Source organism: Notolabrus celidotus, chromosome 20, assembly GCF_009762535.1.
Source record: "Notolabrus celidotus isolate fNotCel1 chromosome 20, fNotCel1.pri, whole genome shotgun sequence".
In the NCBI taxonomy this organism is placed as follows: Eukaryota; Metazoa; Chordata; class Actinopteri; order Labriformes; family Labridae; genus Notolabrus; species Notolabrus celidotus.
Genome location: NC_048291.1, coordinates 6,038,885 through 6,057,814, shown reverse-complemented (window position 1 = coordinate 6,057,814; position 18,930 = coordinate 6,038,885). Strand labels below are relative to the sequence as shown.

At 43.4% G+C, this 18,930-nt stretch overlaps 1 protein-coding gene across 1 annotated transcript; it reads left to right on the top strand.

Annotated features, from left to right (window-relative positions):
- The first annotated feature begins 3,804 nt into the window (after positions 1-3,804).
- nr1d1 (nuclear receptor subfamily 1, group d, member 1) lies at positions 3,805-18,930 on the top strand. The gene is made up of 8 exons (XM_034710727.1): positions 3,805-4,252; positions 13,896-14,165; positions 14,385-14,473; positions 14,927-15,071; positions 15,345-16,069; positions 17,023-17,208; positions 17,360-17,570; positions 17,840-18,930. Exons 1-8 carry the CDS (start codon positions 4,186-4,188, stop codon positions 18,058-18,060), a joined length of 1,914 nt encoding a protein of 637 aa, XP_034566618.1. The 5' UTR covers positions 3,805-4,185; the 3' UTR covers positions 18,061-18,930.

Sequence of the window (18,930 nt, the reverse complement as noted above, 5' to 3'; positions counted from 1 at the left end):
ATAAAAGCATTCTCAAAATAATACTTAACAGAACCACATGTTTGTATTTATTAGGCAGTCGGTCTATTTCTGGTTGGTTTATAAATAGGCTATGAGTTGGGCTGTGTTTATCAGTCTATCTGGTTTGTACTTTCACCCTTGGATCTGGTTTCCATTTATAGAGATAGAATCCGGACTGGATCTCATTCCTGGACTGATCTCTCTGAGCTGAGGTAAGGACTTTCCATCTTTGATCTGACCCTGCAAACTAGACGATGGGTAATTCATCTAGCCAAGACCGTGGACCCTCACTGTATTCTGTGGAATGGTTTATGGAAAGTATCAAAAAGGGTCCAGATCTTAAAGTCAGCAAAAGAATTCTGATGTTCAGTGGTCAAGGGTCTACGGACAGCCTGAAACAACACTACCAAAAGAGACGAATGGAAGCTCGCCATCACGCTGCAGACTGGGCGAAGGAGCTAGCTCAGAAACTGGGCCCTTTCACATCAGCCCCTGAACTGGCAGGACTCGGAGCTTTGGCTGTCTCAGTCCTTATTGACATAATTTTTAAGAGTCAACCAGACAAAACCATTGAAAATGCTCTGCAATCTGTGTTTGCAAATGAGAAGGGGTCTGAGGTCTGGGATCTGATCGATGAGTGTCTGAAGAGATACAGGATGTACCTCAACAACAGCAAAGAGCTGAGGAGGGAAATCAGTCGAATCGAAGGAAAGCTGAGCTTGGCCCTCACCAAGCTGAAGAACTCTATGGTGAGGGGTGGGTACGTGTCTAATGAGGCTGTGAAGGTCTGGGTGAACGGAGCAGCATTCCACATCCAGATGCAGATTCACCTGGTGAGACTCAGAGGGGTTCAAACCTGCAACACTGTAGAGGGCCTTATCAGGGAGTACAAGGACAACCTGAAGGCAGTTTTCAAAAAGCACAAAGAAATGATAGAAAAAAAGTGCTCAATATGGGATTATGTTGACGATTTTGAATGGAACTCAATCTATCTAGTGACTGAAGAGTACATGTATGATATGGGGGTTTTGGACTACACAACATGTTTTGAAGTGTATTATGAACAGAATTATGAAAGGCAGAAGCGTGAGATTCTAGAGCATTTCACTTATGTAGAGGAGAACCTGCGGGAGCTGGTTCAACAAGAAGGATCCCTTGATGTCCACTAAGAGAAAATCCTTGAAGTCAGACTTGTCTCAACGTTATTGTTACAGCAAACTGTCTCATAAATAATAAAGAATCATTTCAGACGGGTCTTTGTGGACTGCACATAATCTCTTGTTGGTTTCTTGATTTGAGTCTGCAGAATATTGTTTCATAACATCCAAACAAATGATGTTATATCCAGTCTGAAGCCCATTCAAGATCCTTTAATATTTGAATGCACTGAAGGAGTGATGCTGTATTTCAATTTATCTATAAAATATTGATTTACTTTAAAGGTCAGAGGTCCTCAAAAATACCAACAGCACTTATAGAACCACAAATATCTATTTTTTTTACATGATTAAAAAAGACATTTTATAGGAAAAACAAAGTGCACTTTAAAATAGAATGAACTAAAGGTTAGTAACACACAATATATTGTTTAATTATTGTGTACACATATTTTATATTTATTAAAAAGATGCAAAATATTTTTGAAGCAATATTTCACCTGCCATTACAAAAACATTTTGGGGTTCATAACATTCCAAACAGCAATGTTAGCACATCAAGATAACATTTGAAGCTAAATTTAAAGCTCCTGTGAAGAACGTTCACTTTTTGACTTGATACTGGCGCCCCCTCCCCTATGGGCACTGTTTGTAAAGTTGTGCACACCAAAAATAACAGCAGCATTTCTCTACATTTAGCCCCAAAACGTTGTATAAAGGGAATTTTTAATTTATTTATTTTTTTAATCACATTTAGAGGATTTTTGTGATCTTCTTCACATTTAATATAATAAATATGATCAACAGCCCAGGATCTACCATATGGGCAATATGGGTACATGCCCAGGGGCCCCTGAGAGTGATGGGAGTGGGGGAAAAAAAGGTGCATTTCCATCCTATCAGATGGCTAAAGAAAAGTGATGACTAATTAGAAAACTGCAATACACTTTATAGGTTGTAATAAATATGTTTCTCATGATTTCTCAATTCATTTTACCTGACCCACTATCAATTAAGATGTGTGAATGTGTGTTAGAGTAAAAGAGGGCGTTGCTGAAGCATAACTGTGCTCAGTGCCAGCTTAGCGAACCAATCATGTGTAATTAAAGTTTCTTAAAGGTGACATATCATGCAAAATCGACTTTTTAATGGTTAAATGTTCTACCTGAAATATGTTTCCCCGGCATGTCTACAAACCCCCCGAAAATGAAATAAATCCATTCTGCCCCTGTTTTGATTTCTCCACCTTTCTGCAAATGTGTGCTGAAACGAGCCGTTTCAGACTTCCTTGTTTTTGTTACGTCACAACAATATCCGATCTGTCACGGAGTCAGAGCTTGGAGCTTGTTCAGCCCATAGACTGTATAAAATACAACTCAACCCCTCCTCCGTTTTTCATTCCCTGCACACACGTGTGCTAACAAGGAGCTTAGGAGGGAGGCATGCTAGTTGTAGGCTGTCTTAATAAACACAAAGGTCGGTTTTACTCCCCACGTCTGCAGATTTGAAGATCTAGTGGATGATTTTTATTTATCATGGATAAGTGCTAGCGCTAGTTAGCATAGCCACATAGCTACATGTTCGTCGCTGTGTACAAAGACACACGTCGACATACTGACAAATAAAACAACAAGAAACACAAAATCTGTGACCAATGGTTCAGAAAGGTCCTACTGCAGGCGCCTCTCCGTCAGGATCAGATTCTGGATCAGATTCAGAGGGTTGAAGTAACGCGGGCCTGTGAGCAGCCGTGTATATTCAGCCAACATGTTAACATTAGATCAACGTGCTGGACAGCCGAGGCCACACACACTTCCTGAGGGGGCGTGGTCAGAGGGAAAACAGACCGCTCTGAACAGGGCTGAAGAAGAGGGTTTTTCAGGCAGACCAAAATCTGATTTTAATGTGTTTTTTTTAGCATAAACTTTAAAGACATCTTTTGGGGACCTCTAAGACCAATATATTTTGATGAAAAAGAGTGGAATATGTCACCTTTAAAAATGTATCAGAAAGAAGTGCAGGAAAACTTTGAAAATGTTCATCCGAAAGCCCAGCAGAGCGGCGAAGAGAAGGAAAAGAAAAGAAAAAGATGGGAAAGACGTGACAGTTAAAAAAAAAATGACCTGCTCATAAGTAGCTTTTTCAAAAAAGCCGAACAAGTGAAGAGATGGAGGATGAGCAGCTAGCTAACGATTGCCTGTGTGTGTGTGTGTTTGTGTGTGTGTGTGTGTGTGCGCGTGCATGTGAGAGGTGCATGAGCCCCAGTGCCAAGGGGCCCCTGGGGGCACTAATCCGGCCCCGCTGACCAGTCTATAATGTGTCTTTTTCTAAAAACTATTATTCTAGTATTATGAGTCTAAACCAATGGAAATACAGTTCGAAGTATGAAACCTATTTTCATTTTTTTCAATCTAGCTAATATTTATTCTCTGTAGCACTCTCACTTTAAATCCGAATCTGTAAACAGTTTTACAGGATGCTACATGCAAGTAGGTTTCACGTGTAAAGTGTGACATTTCCTTGACTACACTTCCCACAATCCTCTCCTGCCGCAGAGCAGCGCCACGTGCTCGGGGATTTAAAGAAGTGTGGACTCCGCGAGGTTTGAGAGGAGGGGCGAAAAGTGTGTCACTGGGGCACGAGGCTCTCCGCGCGGTCACATGGGCCCGTTTTCTGCCGCGTGCGGGCGCGACGGCCCCCGAACATCACGTCAGCAGCCTGCCTGCTGCGCGCGCAGAGAGAGCGAGAGAGAGATAGAGAGAGAGGGGAGGGAGAGAGAGAGAGAGAGAGAGAGAGCGAGCGAGAGAAAGATTCCAGCAAATGACAGATTCCTCATGAGGCGGAAAGACATCACTGTAGTTAAAGTGCAGACAGAGCTTACACATAGAATAATGGAAACACTATAGAGACAACCTGTCTTCTTCTTTGGTGGTTTTAAGTCCTCCTGAGGAACTTTGTAGTTTGTGATGATGGCTGCTGAGCAGAAAACATCCTGGATTGTCTAAAAAACGCTCTCCTGCTGACACCGATGGAGCTGAGGATGATGACAACTACCATGGACAACAACAACAACAACAACAACAATAGCAACACAGGTAAACAATTATTTCCCCCATGCTGCTCACAGCTCACACCTATATTCTATCAAATCACTGCAAACTGGGGGTGTTGGTGTGTAACTGGTGTTTACAAAGTGCTGAATTGTCAGCTCTGTGGTGCAGGATGTGTTTGAACTTTATTTTTTATATTGATGCTTCTTCTTTATTTAAAATGTCTTTTTTAATCCTGGACTTTGCACAGAGCCGGCCCTATGCGACTTGATGCACTATAGGCAAGATTTCAACTGGTGCCCCTTCTATTGCAACCAGCTCCACCAATAATCACATCCCTCATGCACTTAAAGACAACTGACATACAACTTTATGTTTTGCAGATTTAAGTTATTTTTACAATAAAAAAATACCTCTAAAAGAGCATTAATAAAATGGTAATAACAGTGATATTTAGCAGGAAAAAAAATCACAAAAAGAAAACAAAAACAAGTAAATCATGAACACTTATAGACTTCAAACTGCCTTGCAAACCTTTTTTTTTTTTTTTGCAATTTAACCCCAAAATTATATCAGATACAAAAATATTCTTTGTCCTATTATCTTCAAATTTTCTTCCTCACTCATTCAGGGTGCAAGCAGCGCCCCCTATGGACGGCCGTTGCCCCTAGCATTTCCCTGTACTGCCTATATCCCACAGGCCAGCCCTGACTTTGCCTCAGGAGCTCAGGCTGCAGGTGTGTGTGGAATGCTGCGCATAAACGCACCTGCGCTTAGTATTTCCTTTGTTTCAATGTCAGATTTAACTTGATTGTGGTGTGATGTTTGGCTCGTGTTAACAGGATAGTGGTTAACATAAACGTTATCAATGAACACATGAATAAGGTAATACATTGCTTTAAACACTGTTGGAGCTGCAGCCTTTGCACCACACCGCACCTCTTTACACACAGATGGTACGTTAAGAGCAGGAAGCGTTCAGTCAAGTGACAGAAATGAACAGTAAATTAAAGCTACTCATGCTGCTGCTGCTGCTGCTGCTGCTTGGGGTCATGGGTGACAGGTGAATGAGGGACCCAAGAATCAAACCCAGAATCATGTTTGAAGTGATAAAGCACTGAAAGACGGATGAGAGGAGAGTTTTAAAGCCTCGGGTTCTACTGCAGCTTCACCCTCGGTGACCCGCCACATGTCCATGAGTCTGAGGAGCATCATCACGGGTACAGACACTGTGATTACGGTTGTGTTTCAAGGAAGTGGGTCACGATGACAGACCCCCGCGGTCGCTGGGTTCCTCAGTGTCAGGTGGACTTGGAGGATGTGTGTGTCTATGTGTGTGTCTGTACGTGTGTGCTCCCTCCCTCCACTACAGCAGCCATTGCCGGTTCACATGGAGCCGCGAACGGGGCCATGTGCTCTTTGTTTTCACTGAGCGTGAGCAGTGACTGGCTGCTGCTTAGACTCAGATTATTGTGTAATTCTCCTCCACACCTCGTTCTATCTGAGTGTTTCTGACTCTGTTCACCTGACGTCATGATACCAAGAACACTGCAGTCCAAACATTTAAACATAATATATAATATCTTCATTGTATTACATGAGGGATAATATGTTATTCTTTCACAGGAGAAACATCCGATAATCTAGATTTCCTTGTGTTTTTGTGCACGTGTTAAAAAAAGAGACTCATTGAGACAGTCCATCACCCCCTTTTATGCCTTTTTAACATGTGAAATTATAATTTGGTATATTCCCCCTCCTGCCCTCCCTCTCCCCTCTTTTCCCTCCCCCCTGTGTGAAAAGTGGAGCAGCAGCAGGAACCAATCCCCCTCTCTGCCTCTGCTCTGGTTGCTCCAGCCAAAAACAGACTCATATGAGTTAAACTTTTAAGATTCGGCCTCTCAGCAAGTCGGAGCTAATCTGATTATTGGGACTGAACTACTTCAGGAGACTCTCCATAAAGAGCAGGTGTAGAGCTCATACTCTTTGTCATGTTATTTACAGACACCCAACATTTATCCAAGGTGAGCAAGAAAAACTTCCTCTGCGAGCAGAACCAGATTCACTGGAACACAGACACTAGTAGTTTTGCCTCAGGTTGTTTGCAAACCTGCATGAACCTGATTGGATGACACTGGTCACGTGGTAGGCAGACAGCTGTGAATGAATGAGGGATGATGGAGCCTGAATGAAGCAGCAGATGAGTGTGAGGATAAAGGTGTTGAGGTAAAAGGATCACAGATGGCGACATGGCGGAGACTTACACACACAGCTGATGTGGTCCAGGGAGTCATGCTCGTTCTTATTTTACATTATTGACACAGACTCATTAAGACAACTGGTTCATATTAAAGATGGCTTGATGTGATTCAACTTGAAGGTTGTTTGACAGCTAAATGAGTGACATACCTCCACCTCCTCCCATTGTACAAAAATGAAGCCAAAATACCACCTCAACAGGAACTTTTATTTTGCACTGGTGGTATATTTTGGAGCTAAGACCCTTCTGCTGATCAGAACACACATTGAACTTAATAACTACCCATCAAAGATCCCTCAGGTTGGTACCATAGACTGTATAAATAATGGACGTGGTATCAGTGACGTCACCCATCTGTTCCTGAGCGCTGTTTTGAAGCCAATTGTTGGCGGGAGCCATATTGGAAATGCTGAACTCAACCAAACTTAGTGTGAGGTAAAGAGGCGGGGTTTGAGCCTCCTAGCCAACAGCTATGTGTTCCCGCCTGTCGGTCAAGTCAGTCATGTCCTTATTTGGGCAAACTCGTAATCTTAATATCTTCTTAAATGTCGGGTTATTAAAAAATTCACCCCCGTACAGTGTGTGCCGATCATAGACTGTATAAAATATGGACGTAGTATCCATGACGTCACCCATCTGTTCCTGGGAGCTGTTTTGAAGCAAATTGACGGCAGCAGCCATATTGGTAATGCGGAACTCAACTAGGCAGAGTGTGACGTAGTGTGAGCCTCTTAGCCAATGGCTGTGTGTTCCCGACTGGGAGTCACATCAGTCATATCCTTATTTGGGCAAAACTCGTAATCTTAATATCTTCTGAACCGTCACGTTAGAAAAAAATTCACCCCCCGTACAGTGTGTGCCATTAGAGAGACTAGCTTCATAGGGCCAAGCCGGTTTTTGAACCAGGCTGTAAACATGTTTATTAATGCTAAAAAGATCGTCTTTTTCCCATTCATATCAATGTGGTTTCCGGTGTTTCTGCAGCCAGCCTCAAGCGGATTTTTCGATGTATTGCAGTTTATAGCACTTCCGCATTGGCTTCATTGTTTGAGACCGGAGTTTGCCGCTTGGTGCCGATAGTTAAATTAGCTACGTAGTCCTAAACCATTTTTTTTAACCAGGCTGTAAACATGTTTATTAATGCTGCAAAGATCGTCTTTTTTTAATTGGTGTGTATGTGGTTTCCGGTGTTTCTGCAGCCAGCCTCAAGTGGACACTTGATGAATTGCAGTTAATAACACTTCTTCATGGGCTTCATAGTTTGAGGATACTTGTTCCTGTTTATCATACAAACATGATTACAGGGAAGAATAAAGAGGAGGAGATGAAATACACAGCTTTTGAGCGGCCGATGAGCGGGGATCCCGGACATGCTGTAAATGTGAGAAATACAATGTCACCAAGCGGACGAATCACGGCTTGCTGTCCGCGTCATTTCTATGGGTAGTTACGTTTTGGAGGAAGTGCACCTCGGCTCTGTGCGTAGGCCTCTGTGTGGGTATGAGTGCGGCGTTGTGTCACGGTTGTTTTAATGTGTGCAAGGAGGTCACCGAGCCGACTCGACGCGTCAAGAATGGTTATATGAATAAGTAAGGGTAGATACATAGTGATAAAAAAGAAGACAACAGATAGCCGTTACATTAATAAGAGATAATATAAGAGATAAAAGATTCCTTTACTTGTTCCACACGGGGAAATTCAAGTGTTACACTAACAGAGTAGACAAAGTGCAAAAGAAATATATAAAGCAAACAAGAGCCTATAAATGAACAATTATTAAAAATTTATTAGCAATTAAAATTAAAATCAAAATATATATATATAGATATAGATATAATTATTATTATTGATTATTGAGTCTGACCACTCCGTGAGATTATTATTATTTATAAATAATATATCAGTTTATAAAGTTTAGTTGTTGTGACCTGATGGTGAATAATTCTATGTAGTAAAAAATCAATAAATGACCTCATCACTCAGCGTCCTGCAACAAGCTGTCTTGAACAAAGAAAAGTAACACTCAAATGAAGATCTGAGTTTCCATCATTTGCTTCAACAACAAATGCACGCTTTTGCAAGAGTGAGGACAGTGAGTCAGTCTTTATCCCAGAAAAACACTACTGATTAACAGGGGTGGGTAAGGATTTTCATATATCCGTTCATTTAGTAAAAATCGAAGTTACTACGAATATTTTCTCAATTTGAAAGTACAAATTTTCAAATTTTAACCGGTGCCTGGTTGTAATGCGGTATTCCCGTCAGACGGTGGATGTAGAGCGTCTTAAAGCTGTTTGCTAAACGCATTAAGTAACAGAAGAAGAAGAATGCTAACTGCATTAAATAGCAAAAGAAGAAGAAAACATTAGCGACAGTCGAGGCGAATTTCTCCATATCTGGATCTCACACTAATACACTGAGCTTGCTGCGTCACAGACACACTGACATAATGATCTGCTGCTGGTTAACACGACTGCCACACAAACGGGGCGTTAATGGGACAGGTGGATATTATGTGAATAATCTGCAAAGAGATGCCGATGATTATCGAATTTAGCTTTAGCTTGAAATGCCCATCAACTTATGAAATCCGGAGAGGTCACCAGAATCAACACAATATGAAAATTCCTCACTGTGCCTTTAAAGACTCATTTATCATTCAGGTTTAAATAACAGTTTAAAGCCTGAATCGAATGGTTAAGGCAAACTTTAACAGTGCTGCTTGATTTGTTAGACCACAGATGAGATGTTTTCCAAGATTATGGAAATGATCAAAAACATATTTTGCATCTTCAATGTAATAAGCCTCTGTAAGATCATATTAACCTGTTAGTTTTCTTTATACTTAAGGAATACATGACTTTACAAACTCTCAATTTGTATCAGTTTTTATTGGAAGTCTTGCTGAAACATATTAGACAGGAAAACAGCTTCATCAAGATAATCTTTGAGATGTGTATTATTTCAAATTAAGAGCAAACCACAGCCAACATGGATGAATAACGACTTAAAGATAATTTTCATCCACTTTTTGCCAGATTGTTAGATGACAGTGTCTTTGAGCAAGGCGGGAAAAGTCCCCCCCTGGTCCATTGATGGTGTGACTCCAGACTGGGACATTTGATCACATGTAAACCCCACCCCCCCTTAACTTTGAATGCTTCTCAGAACATGCTGCATGGCGCCACGCACTGTTTATCTGAGCCTGTGTACATTGTCAGAGTGAGTACAGTAGGTTCCCTCCTTTCTTCCTTTTAGGGCGATGTGAGGGTTAATCATAGAAAAGACACCACTTGTACCAGTGTGTGTGTGTGGGGTGATGAATGGAGGAAACGTGAGAGTGCAGCAGAGGGAGGGGGAGGTGTGTATGCGTGGGCGGGACTAACTGGAGCCAGTCCCGTTGCAGAGTCTGCTGTGTGTAGGACTCACGTGTGTCGGGGGCATGTGACACACGCTTCCGCCCCCCGAGTCTGCAGGAGAGAGGGAGAAACATATTACTGACACACATCTATAGTATTCACACAGCTCAACGTGTTACCTTTAATATCCTACAATACTATGAGATATCATATTATATAAAATATGCATGACATCCATAGTAAAACTACATACTATGCTGATTTCTTTTTATGTGATTGTCAAAACAACACATATCTAAAATATCTGCTACAAAGTCATGTGTCACCATTACTCCTTTCTACCCTGAGTCCCATTTGATTCGCAGACAGTCCCAAAAAAATGTCCTTGTTCCTCCAGTTTATTTGATTAAATCTACCTTCAGCAGCTGTTTGAGGAAGACTTCACAGCCTCAGATCTATTCTGTTATTCTTTAAAGTTCAATTTTAGGGTTTTTTGCCTTTATTTTATAGGATAGCTGAAAAAGAGAGAGGAAACGTGGGGAGTAGAGAGTGGGGGTAGACATGCAGCAAGTGGTCGCGGCCATCAACTGTAAATAAAAATGGACAGCGTTGCTCCGCCTCTTCCCGTTGTACGGTTCTGAAGCCAAAAAAATCCTGCTCCTGGTCGCCGCCATTGTGCAGCCAGAGCCTGTGAAGCCACTGTAACAAGCTCCGCCCTACAGCGTAGCGTCACAAGACGCTGTGTGTCCTGAATCAAAGGAAACCCGGAAGTAAAACCCCGTTTTTGAAAATCTAATAACTAACGATAAAGAAACCTTTCAGGAAAAAGAGGCCTTGAACACAAAACAGTCAAATACTAACTACATATCACCACAGCATACGGATATGAGAAACATTCATACGACGTGTATTTATTTTTTAAAGTTTGACTGCTCCCCCATTCAAATGAATTCAAATGAATGGGGGAGACAGATTTTTTGACCTATACTGCAGCCAGCCACCAGGGGGCAGACACACTGCTGAAAGCTTCACCACCAGCTGAGGGAACTTCTCCCCTGGTCGCGGCGTGGAGTCGAGCCGGAGACCTCTTCGACAAGGACTGTAGCCTCTGAATGTGGGTGCTTAGACCACTAGGCCATCCCAGATCTATGTTATGTTTTTATATTGATCAAATCTGATTACTGTAAGTTGTAGCTGTCTCACAACCCTAGGTGTTAAAAATAAGAAGCCCGTTGAGGAAATAATTGTGGCATTTGAGTTGTGAGCAAGCGGCAACCTCCGGCCGCGAGAATTGAAGCCAATGCGGAAGTGTTAAAAACTGCAGTTCATCGAGAGTCCACTTGAGGCTGGCTCTGGAGGTATCGGAAACCACATACACACCAATTCAAAAAAGCTGAATCTTTACAGCAGAAATAAACATGTTTACAGCCTGGTACAAAAAACGAGTGTAGTCTGGATCATTTCTCAATCGGCTCACACAGTACGGGGGGGGGGTATTTTGTCATAACGCAGCAATTTCAAAGATATTGAGATTACGAGTTTTCCATTATGAGAGGCACAGCTGACTTGATTTACAGGCGGGAACACTGTAGCTGTTGGCTAGGAGGCTCAAAGCCCGCCTCTTTACGGAACAATCACTCGACAGCAGTTTGGTTGAGTTCAACATTTCCAATATGGCTCCCGCCGACAGGTTGTTTTTATGTTGTTTGTTCTGTTTTCTTTTGTTGAAATGTTTATTTATTTGTCTGTTTTTGTTTCATTTGTTTGTTTCTTTGTTATGGTGTATATGTGTATAATGGAAAAGGTAAATGAAAAATTATAGAAAAAAAAAAAATATATGAAGCCCATAGGTAAGTGCAAAAAAAAAAAAAATGCAGTTCCTAGAGTGTCCACTAGAGGCAGGCTCCAAAAGTGAGTCAATCGCCATATAGTCCCTTGTTAAAAAGTCCAACTGTGAAGCAGAAACGGACATGTTTGGTACAAACAGCAGCTTCATCAGTGTGAAGGGTTAACAAAGAGATTCGTCTTATCCATGAAGCTGCTTCATAAAAATGTCACATGACGACAAATCCATCAACATGACTGATCTGAATCATCCTGAAGTGCACGTGTCGATCAGAGTCTGACTCATCAACACGTTTATTGTGTTTCTGAGTGTGTTAAATGCTGCAGCAGTGTTTTCTCTGAAATAGTATGGGCGTGTGTGTGTGTGTGTGTGTGTGTGTGTGTGTGTGCGTTATCGCCTCTCAAACAGGCGAGCAGACATGTGTCTCGTGCAGCAGTGACACGTGGGAAACACAGACAGACATAGTGAGTGAGTTGCTGCTGCAGGACTAGAGAACACAATACAGTCAACACTCACGCAGCAGGTGGGCTGTCACCTGTGGGGTCATACCATGCCTACACACTGTGCACACACACACACATTAGACATGGACTGATAACACTCAGTGTGCTGCATAGTTACAAAAGATTTCATCAATGCTGATGTCCCTTCAGGGAAAATGTCCATGAGTGTGTCTGTCTAATATTTGTATGCTACACTGTATAGACAGATCTCTCATGCAGCCCGTTTGAGTGTTACAATATACTCTTAATAACAAGCTTTAATTTACCAATTCACTGGCAGTGTTTGGGGAAGGTAAACAAATATTTGAATATTCGAAAATAATTGCTCATCCCTACTCTCTTCCTCTCCTTAAGCGTCATTAAGTCTCTTTAAACTCAATATCTTGATGATTAAATTATCAAAGTATTATTCTACATTCTTCACTTCATGTTGGTATTTCTATTGTATTGCATATTCAGTCTCAGAAGCATTTCTGAAAGTTAGACAGACATTTTAAAAAATATTTGAAATTGCTCATTTTATAGTGTGGGTATTATTTTTCCATAATATGAACACCCAGATGTAGTTTGTGTTTCTTTTTAAGTCAGAAGAGTAGTTCCAAGATGAGGGAGGGAGTAGGACCCTCCTCACCCTCAGGCTGTTCTCTGCTCCTCCCCTCTCTGTTCCCGAAATTCCTAGAAAGCTGTTTTGGTTTCAGATTTTACTACCAAAACAGCCCCCCCCCCCCTCAGCCCACATGTTACCATAGTTACAGGAAAACAGTCAGGCAACTACTGTTTGAATGTTCTCCCCCTTTTCCTCCCCTCCCTCCCACACACACACACACACACACACACACACACACACACACACACACACACACACACACACACAGATCTGGCAGTGTGAGGTCATTTAACTGATCGCGAACCAGCTGCTGCAGACACTCTCTGTTTTCATCCTATTTAAAAATTTGAATTGTACGTTTGTAGATATTTCTCTTTGTAACATTTACACTTTTTAACATTACCAACAGTCAAAAGATTATTCTAGTGTTTTTAAACCTCTATTTCTACATATATAGGGGTCTGACCATAGACTGTATAAATAATAGACGTCGTATCCATGACTGAGCGCTGTTTTGAAGCCAGGCAGCGGCGGCAGCCATATTGGAAATGCTGAACTCAACCAAACTTAGTGTGAGGTAAAGAGGCGGGGTTTGAGCCTCTGCTTTGAACAGCTTTGTGTTCCCGCCTGTCAGTCAAGTCAGTCATGTCCTTATTTGGGCAAAAACTCAGAATCTTAATATCTTCTGAACCGTCACCGATCGTCTTTTTTGAATGGGTGTGTATGTGGTGCCGGTGTTTCTGCAGCCAGCCTCAAGTGGACACTCAATGAACTGCAGTTTTTAACACTTCCGCATTGGCTTCAATTCTTGCGGCCGGAGGTTGCCGCTTGGATTTTTCCTTAAAATTAGATATTATTTAGATAGCTGCCCTAAAGCCATGTTTGGTAGATTTTCTTCACTGACTTGTTGAAGTCCTCCTGTCATCATGTTTGAGGTTTGAAGTATCCTTCATCATTGGTCAGAAGCTGGAAGGTGTTGGAATACCTTCAGAACATCTGACAATCCCATCAGCCCCTGCTGTAGTTTGTATTTACTGATTATAAACTAACGCTAGACTATAAAGTCATGACTGTGGATGACAACCACTCATCTCTCTGTCCTCTTCTCTGCAGGAGGTGTGATCTCCTACGTGGGTTCCTGCGGCGGCTCTCCGCCCCGGACCAGTCCAGTCTCCATGTACAGCGAGAACTCAAACTCCCAGCCCTGCTTCACCACCTCTTCCTCCTCTTTGACTCCCTCCTTCCTCAGCAGTGGCTCCAGTTCAGGCTCTGCAGGAGACGATGGCTCCTCCTCCGCCTCCTCTTCGGCAGGAGGCTCACCTCGAGGCCGAGACGACGGCGGATCTCTGAGGGCGTCACCCAGCAAGTCTGTGGCCAGTCTGAGTAAGGAGTCCATCTTTATTAAGAAGTCCATTTTTTTTAACCATAAACTCACAACCAGACTCCATTGAAAAAACCCCATTAAAGATCCTAAGATACCTCAGAGAACAGATAGAAGACGAATGTACAGAATGTGATTCTTTAACAACGTAAATATGACAGACTGGGTTGTGTTTTCGTTGCTAACAGTGTGTGTATGTTTTGCCTGTGTGTGTTTTTCAGAGCTGAACGGCTTGGTGTTGCTGTGTAAGGTCTGTGGGGATGTGGCCTCAGGTTTCCATTATGGAGTTCATGCTTGTGAAGGATGCAAGGTGAGATATCAATGAAAACATACACACATTTACAGACAACATCAGTCGATACGGAGAGTAATAGAGTCTGAACACAGTCTACAGTAAAGACACCTCAGCTCCCATCACTGGTAGCTTGATCAGGCTTGATTCGGTATGAAAGCCAATCAGAGTTTAGATGTTTTAATTCCTTGAATGCATCAGAAATGATCAATCTGACCTCTGTTCAACAATCATTTTGAAAGTCATTTTCTCTTCTCCTTGAGGACAAAGCTTGACTTTAATTAAGAAGATTTTTTCAGTAAACTTAAGATCAGCTGACTTCAAGTAAATCCGCAAAAATTGTTTTTCCCGGGTTTATACTGCTGATGTAAGCCTCTGAGACACTTGCTGTTTACAGTGAAACTGAGACTCTCCAGAAACAGATGGACACATGGAGAAAAACTCAACCTCTGTTTATTTTTCTGTCTGCAGGGTTTCTTCCGCCGCAGCATCCAGCAGAACATTCAGTATAAGAAATGTGTGAAGAACGAGGGCTGCACCATCATGAGGATCAACAGGAACCGCTGCCAGCAGTGCCGCTTTAAGAAGTGCCTGTCTGTGGGCATGAGCCGTGATGGTGAGCACTCCTGTCCATCTGTTTATATATCCCTCCATGCAAACCTACCTGCCTTCACATCTGTCTGTACACCCTTCAGTGTCTTTCTGCACACTTTTATATCTGTACGACTGTCACCAGACCTCTCTGTCCTCACGTATGTCGGTTTGTACACCCATGTCTCTGCACACGTGTCCAGGAACCCGTGCAAAAGTTTTGATCTGACACCTCATCTCTGTTCTTGACTCACACCTGTCCCTCCTTCCCTTCTTCCTCCTCCTTCTCTCTCCGCAGCGGTTCGTTTCGGCCGGATCCCGAAGCGTGAGAAGCAGAGGATGTTGGCTGAGATGCAGAGTGCCATGAACAACATGGTGAACAACCAGCTGCAGAACGACTTCCAGCTCGCCAGCCTCTCCTCCTCTTCTTCTTCCTCCTCCTCTTCCTCCTCCTCTCCTTGCCCAGGGGTAACAATTGCCCCCCAGCCTCAGCCCTCGGCCCTGCTTCTGGCTCCTTCCTCACCTTCCCCTCCCGCCCCAGCCACCTCCTCCTCGCCCCCTCCTCTTCCTCCTCCTCCTTCTTTCCCTTCCCTCGCCTGTCAGAGCCCCTCCCCCTCCTCCTCACCGCCCCCCAGCCCCGGGATGGACACCACCATCAGCGCTATTGCACGAGCCCACCGTGAGACCTTCCTCTACGCTCACGACAAACTGACCAATCCACATGCGCCACCTCAGCAACAGAATAACCACGCCCATCAAGGCAATGGGGAGGCGGAGCACTGGGGGCCCAACAGGTGCCCCAATGGCTACCATGCCAATGGCCTTAACACCATCTACCACCATAACAACAACATGGGAACAGGGCGCTACCTGCAGGACAACAGCAAGAACGTCACGCATCATCAGCACGGCAATGGGAAGAGGGGTCTGCATAACAGTAATCTGATTGGAGGAGAAGGCCTCAATGATCATGTGACCCAGGGGCAGAACTGTCCGATGAAGAACGGCAAGGGGATTGTTTTGGTGAGGACTAAACTCTGTATTCAAACTGACAGTTTCCCAAAACCTGCCCCCTTAATAACTGTTGTTAGCATGTCAGGCTTAAGATCATGATGTCATAACTCTAACCCTTAAACCAAACCTGACCATTACCCCAACCCTAACCCTAACCCCAACCCAAATCCCAACCTTGATCCTTACCCCAAACCTAACCCTATTCCCAACCTTGATCCTAACCCCAAACCTAACCCTAACCTCAACCCCAAACCTAACCCGAATCCCAACCTTGATCCTAACCCCAAACCTAACCCTAACCTTAACCCTAAACCTAACCCTAACTCAAACCCTAATTTCCAACCTAACCCTAACCCCAACTCCAACACTAACCCTAACCTTAACCCTAAACCTAACCCTTATCCCAACCTTGATCCTAATCCTACCCCTAAGCTAACCCTAATCCTAATTCCCAACCCTAACCCTAATCCTAACCCCCAACCCAACCCTAACCCTAATCCTAACCCCAACCCTAACTTTATCCCAAACCTAACCCTAATCCTACCCCTACCCCTAACCCCAACCCTAACCCCAACCCCGACCATAACCCTAACCCTGACCCTAAACCTAACCCGACCCTAACCCCAACTCCAACCCTGACCATAACCCTAACCCCAACCCTAAACCTAACTCCAACCCTAACCCCAATCTCGACCATAACCCTAATCCTAACCTTGATCCTAAACCTAACCCTAACCCCAACTCCAACCCATATAATTGGGCCAATGCTAACAGGTTCCACATCATTTTATTAAGCAAATAGACAAATGCTAATGTCAATATGCTTCAGGTCACATATCATGCTAACAGTCTAAAGCTAAACCAACCCACCTGTTGTCAGTAGTCTCTGTTCCCAGGCTGTGATTGGACCGGTTACTGTAAGGTTATTAAAAAACCCTTCCTCTCTCTCTCTCTCTCTCCAGGCCTGTCCCATGAACATGCAGCCTCACGCAGACCCCTCAAAGACCCCCCAGGAGATCTGGCAGGACTTCTCCCTCTCCTTCACCCCTGCTGTCAAGGAGGTGGTAGAGTTCGCCAAGCATATCCCAGGATTCAGTTCTCTGTCCCAGAACGACCAGGTCACTCTGCTCAAGGCGGGGACCTTTGAGGTACGGACTCAGTTTGACTTGCTTTTGATAGTTCTGATGATACCAAAGTTGTATTTGTTGAAAGAAGTCTTGTGTTTTTCCATGATGTGTGCTCTCTGGTGGCCATTAGAGGAACTGCAGCTTATTCTTTTTTTCTCCCCTGTTCTCCCAGGTGCTGATGGTACGCTTCGCTTCCCTGTTCAATGTGAAAGAGCAAACTGTGACTTTTATCTCGGGCGCCACCTACAGCCTGGAGGAGCTGCATGCGATGGGGATGAACGAGCTGCTGGGAGTCATGCTTGACTTCAGCCAGAAACTGGCTGCACTGGAGCTGAGCGCCCAGGAGCTGGGACTGTTCACCGCAGTGGTGCTGGTATCTGCAGGTGAGGATGGCGGGGGAGTCAGGGGACCAGCTGTTCAAAAGTCAGATTTGGATCAAATCTTGGTAATAGGTTGTTCAAAAGAGGAAAAGATTAGGAAATCAGATCAGATCCAGTCATTCAGGCTTGTTTTTATCTGAATTAAATTTAGTTTAGGTTTTTTTTCTTGGTTAATTTTTGACCTTTATTTGATGATTCAAGTTTCTCCCTCAGTGGTGAGTTCTGAACAGTCTTCCTCATGTTCTTTCTCTCTTCCTCTTCCTCCTCCTCAGACCGCTCAGGTATCGAGAATGCGGCATCAGTGGAGCAGCTTCAGGACAACCTGATCAGAGCACTGCGGTCGCTGATCAGCAAATCGACTGTTCTCCCCGGCAACAACCACAACAACATGGACTCGCCACGTTTCACCAAACTGCTCCTGAAGCTTCCCGACCTGCGGACGCTCAACAGAATGCACTCTGAGAAGCTGCTGTCCTTCCGTATCGTGGCCTGATGAGCTCACAGTGATGTCCCAGGTTAACTCTCAGATCAGCATGACTACCCGTGGTTGCTGATAGTAATAACAACTTTATCATATGGTGCTCTTGGTGACATCACGCTGTCACATTGTCAGGACTGCAAAGTGATGATGATGTCATCGTTACAACTGTTCAGCACATGGCTCACCGCCAAAATAAGAGTCTGTCGCTTGCAGGGTGGCATCCCGACACGTTGTGGTCGGCCAAGTTTAAGGAACAGTCTGACATTTTAAGAACGCTCATTTGCTGAAAGACAAATTTCTGTTCAAGATAAAGACATTTAACCCGTAAGCATCGTCTGAAGAGGGCGGGGAATCACAGAATTGTCACAAAGTCAGACTCTTCCAGTTTGAACATCATCAGGAGGAAATATCCAGAACTTCCTGGCACCACAGACAAACGCTGGAGCTTCACTTTACACCAACACCAGCCAGTCAAACAAAGGAACGGCAGTGACCGACGGCGCCACTGACCAATGAGACTGAGAAAGAGAGGCGATGTGTTTATGTGCATTCAGAAAGTCGGATGTTACAGCGTGCTGCTGTGAGCGTCTCTAACAAACATTATGCAGCAGATTTTCTGTATAAAAACTGTAAATATCCAAATATGCTTGAAACCGTGTTAAACACACAAAGATATATTATACATCTATATTTTTTTGTTTCTATGAGTACATGCCTGTGCAAATATTATGACTGTATGAATATGTGAGGAGCACAGACTCTACCTACAATGTTTGAAATGTGTCTGATGAAATCAAGATATTCTGATGTTTGTATTTTAATCTGTGTTTCATGTTGTAAAGGCATTAGTTACTGTATATACAAATACATAAATACAAATCT

Coding starts and splice junctions, on each gene's coding strand:
- nr1d1 (XM_034710727.1), top strand. CDS start 4,186: ATGGAGCTGAGGATGATGACAACTACCATGGACAACAACAACAACAAC. Junction 4,253..13,895: donor CAACAACAATAGCAACACAG/GTAAACAATTAT, acceptor TCTTCTCTGCAG/GAGGTGTGATCTCCTACGTG. Junction 17,209..17,359: donor TCAAGGCGGGGACCTTTGAG/GTACGGACTCAG, acceptor CTGTTCTCCCAG/GTGCTGATGGTACGCTTCGC.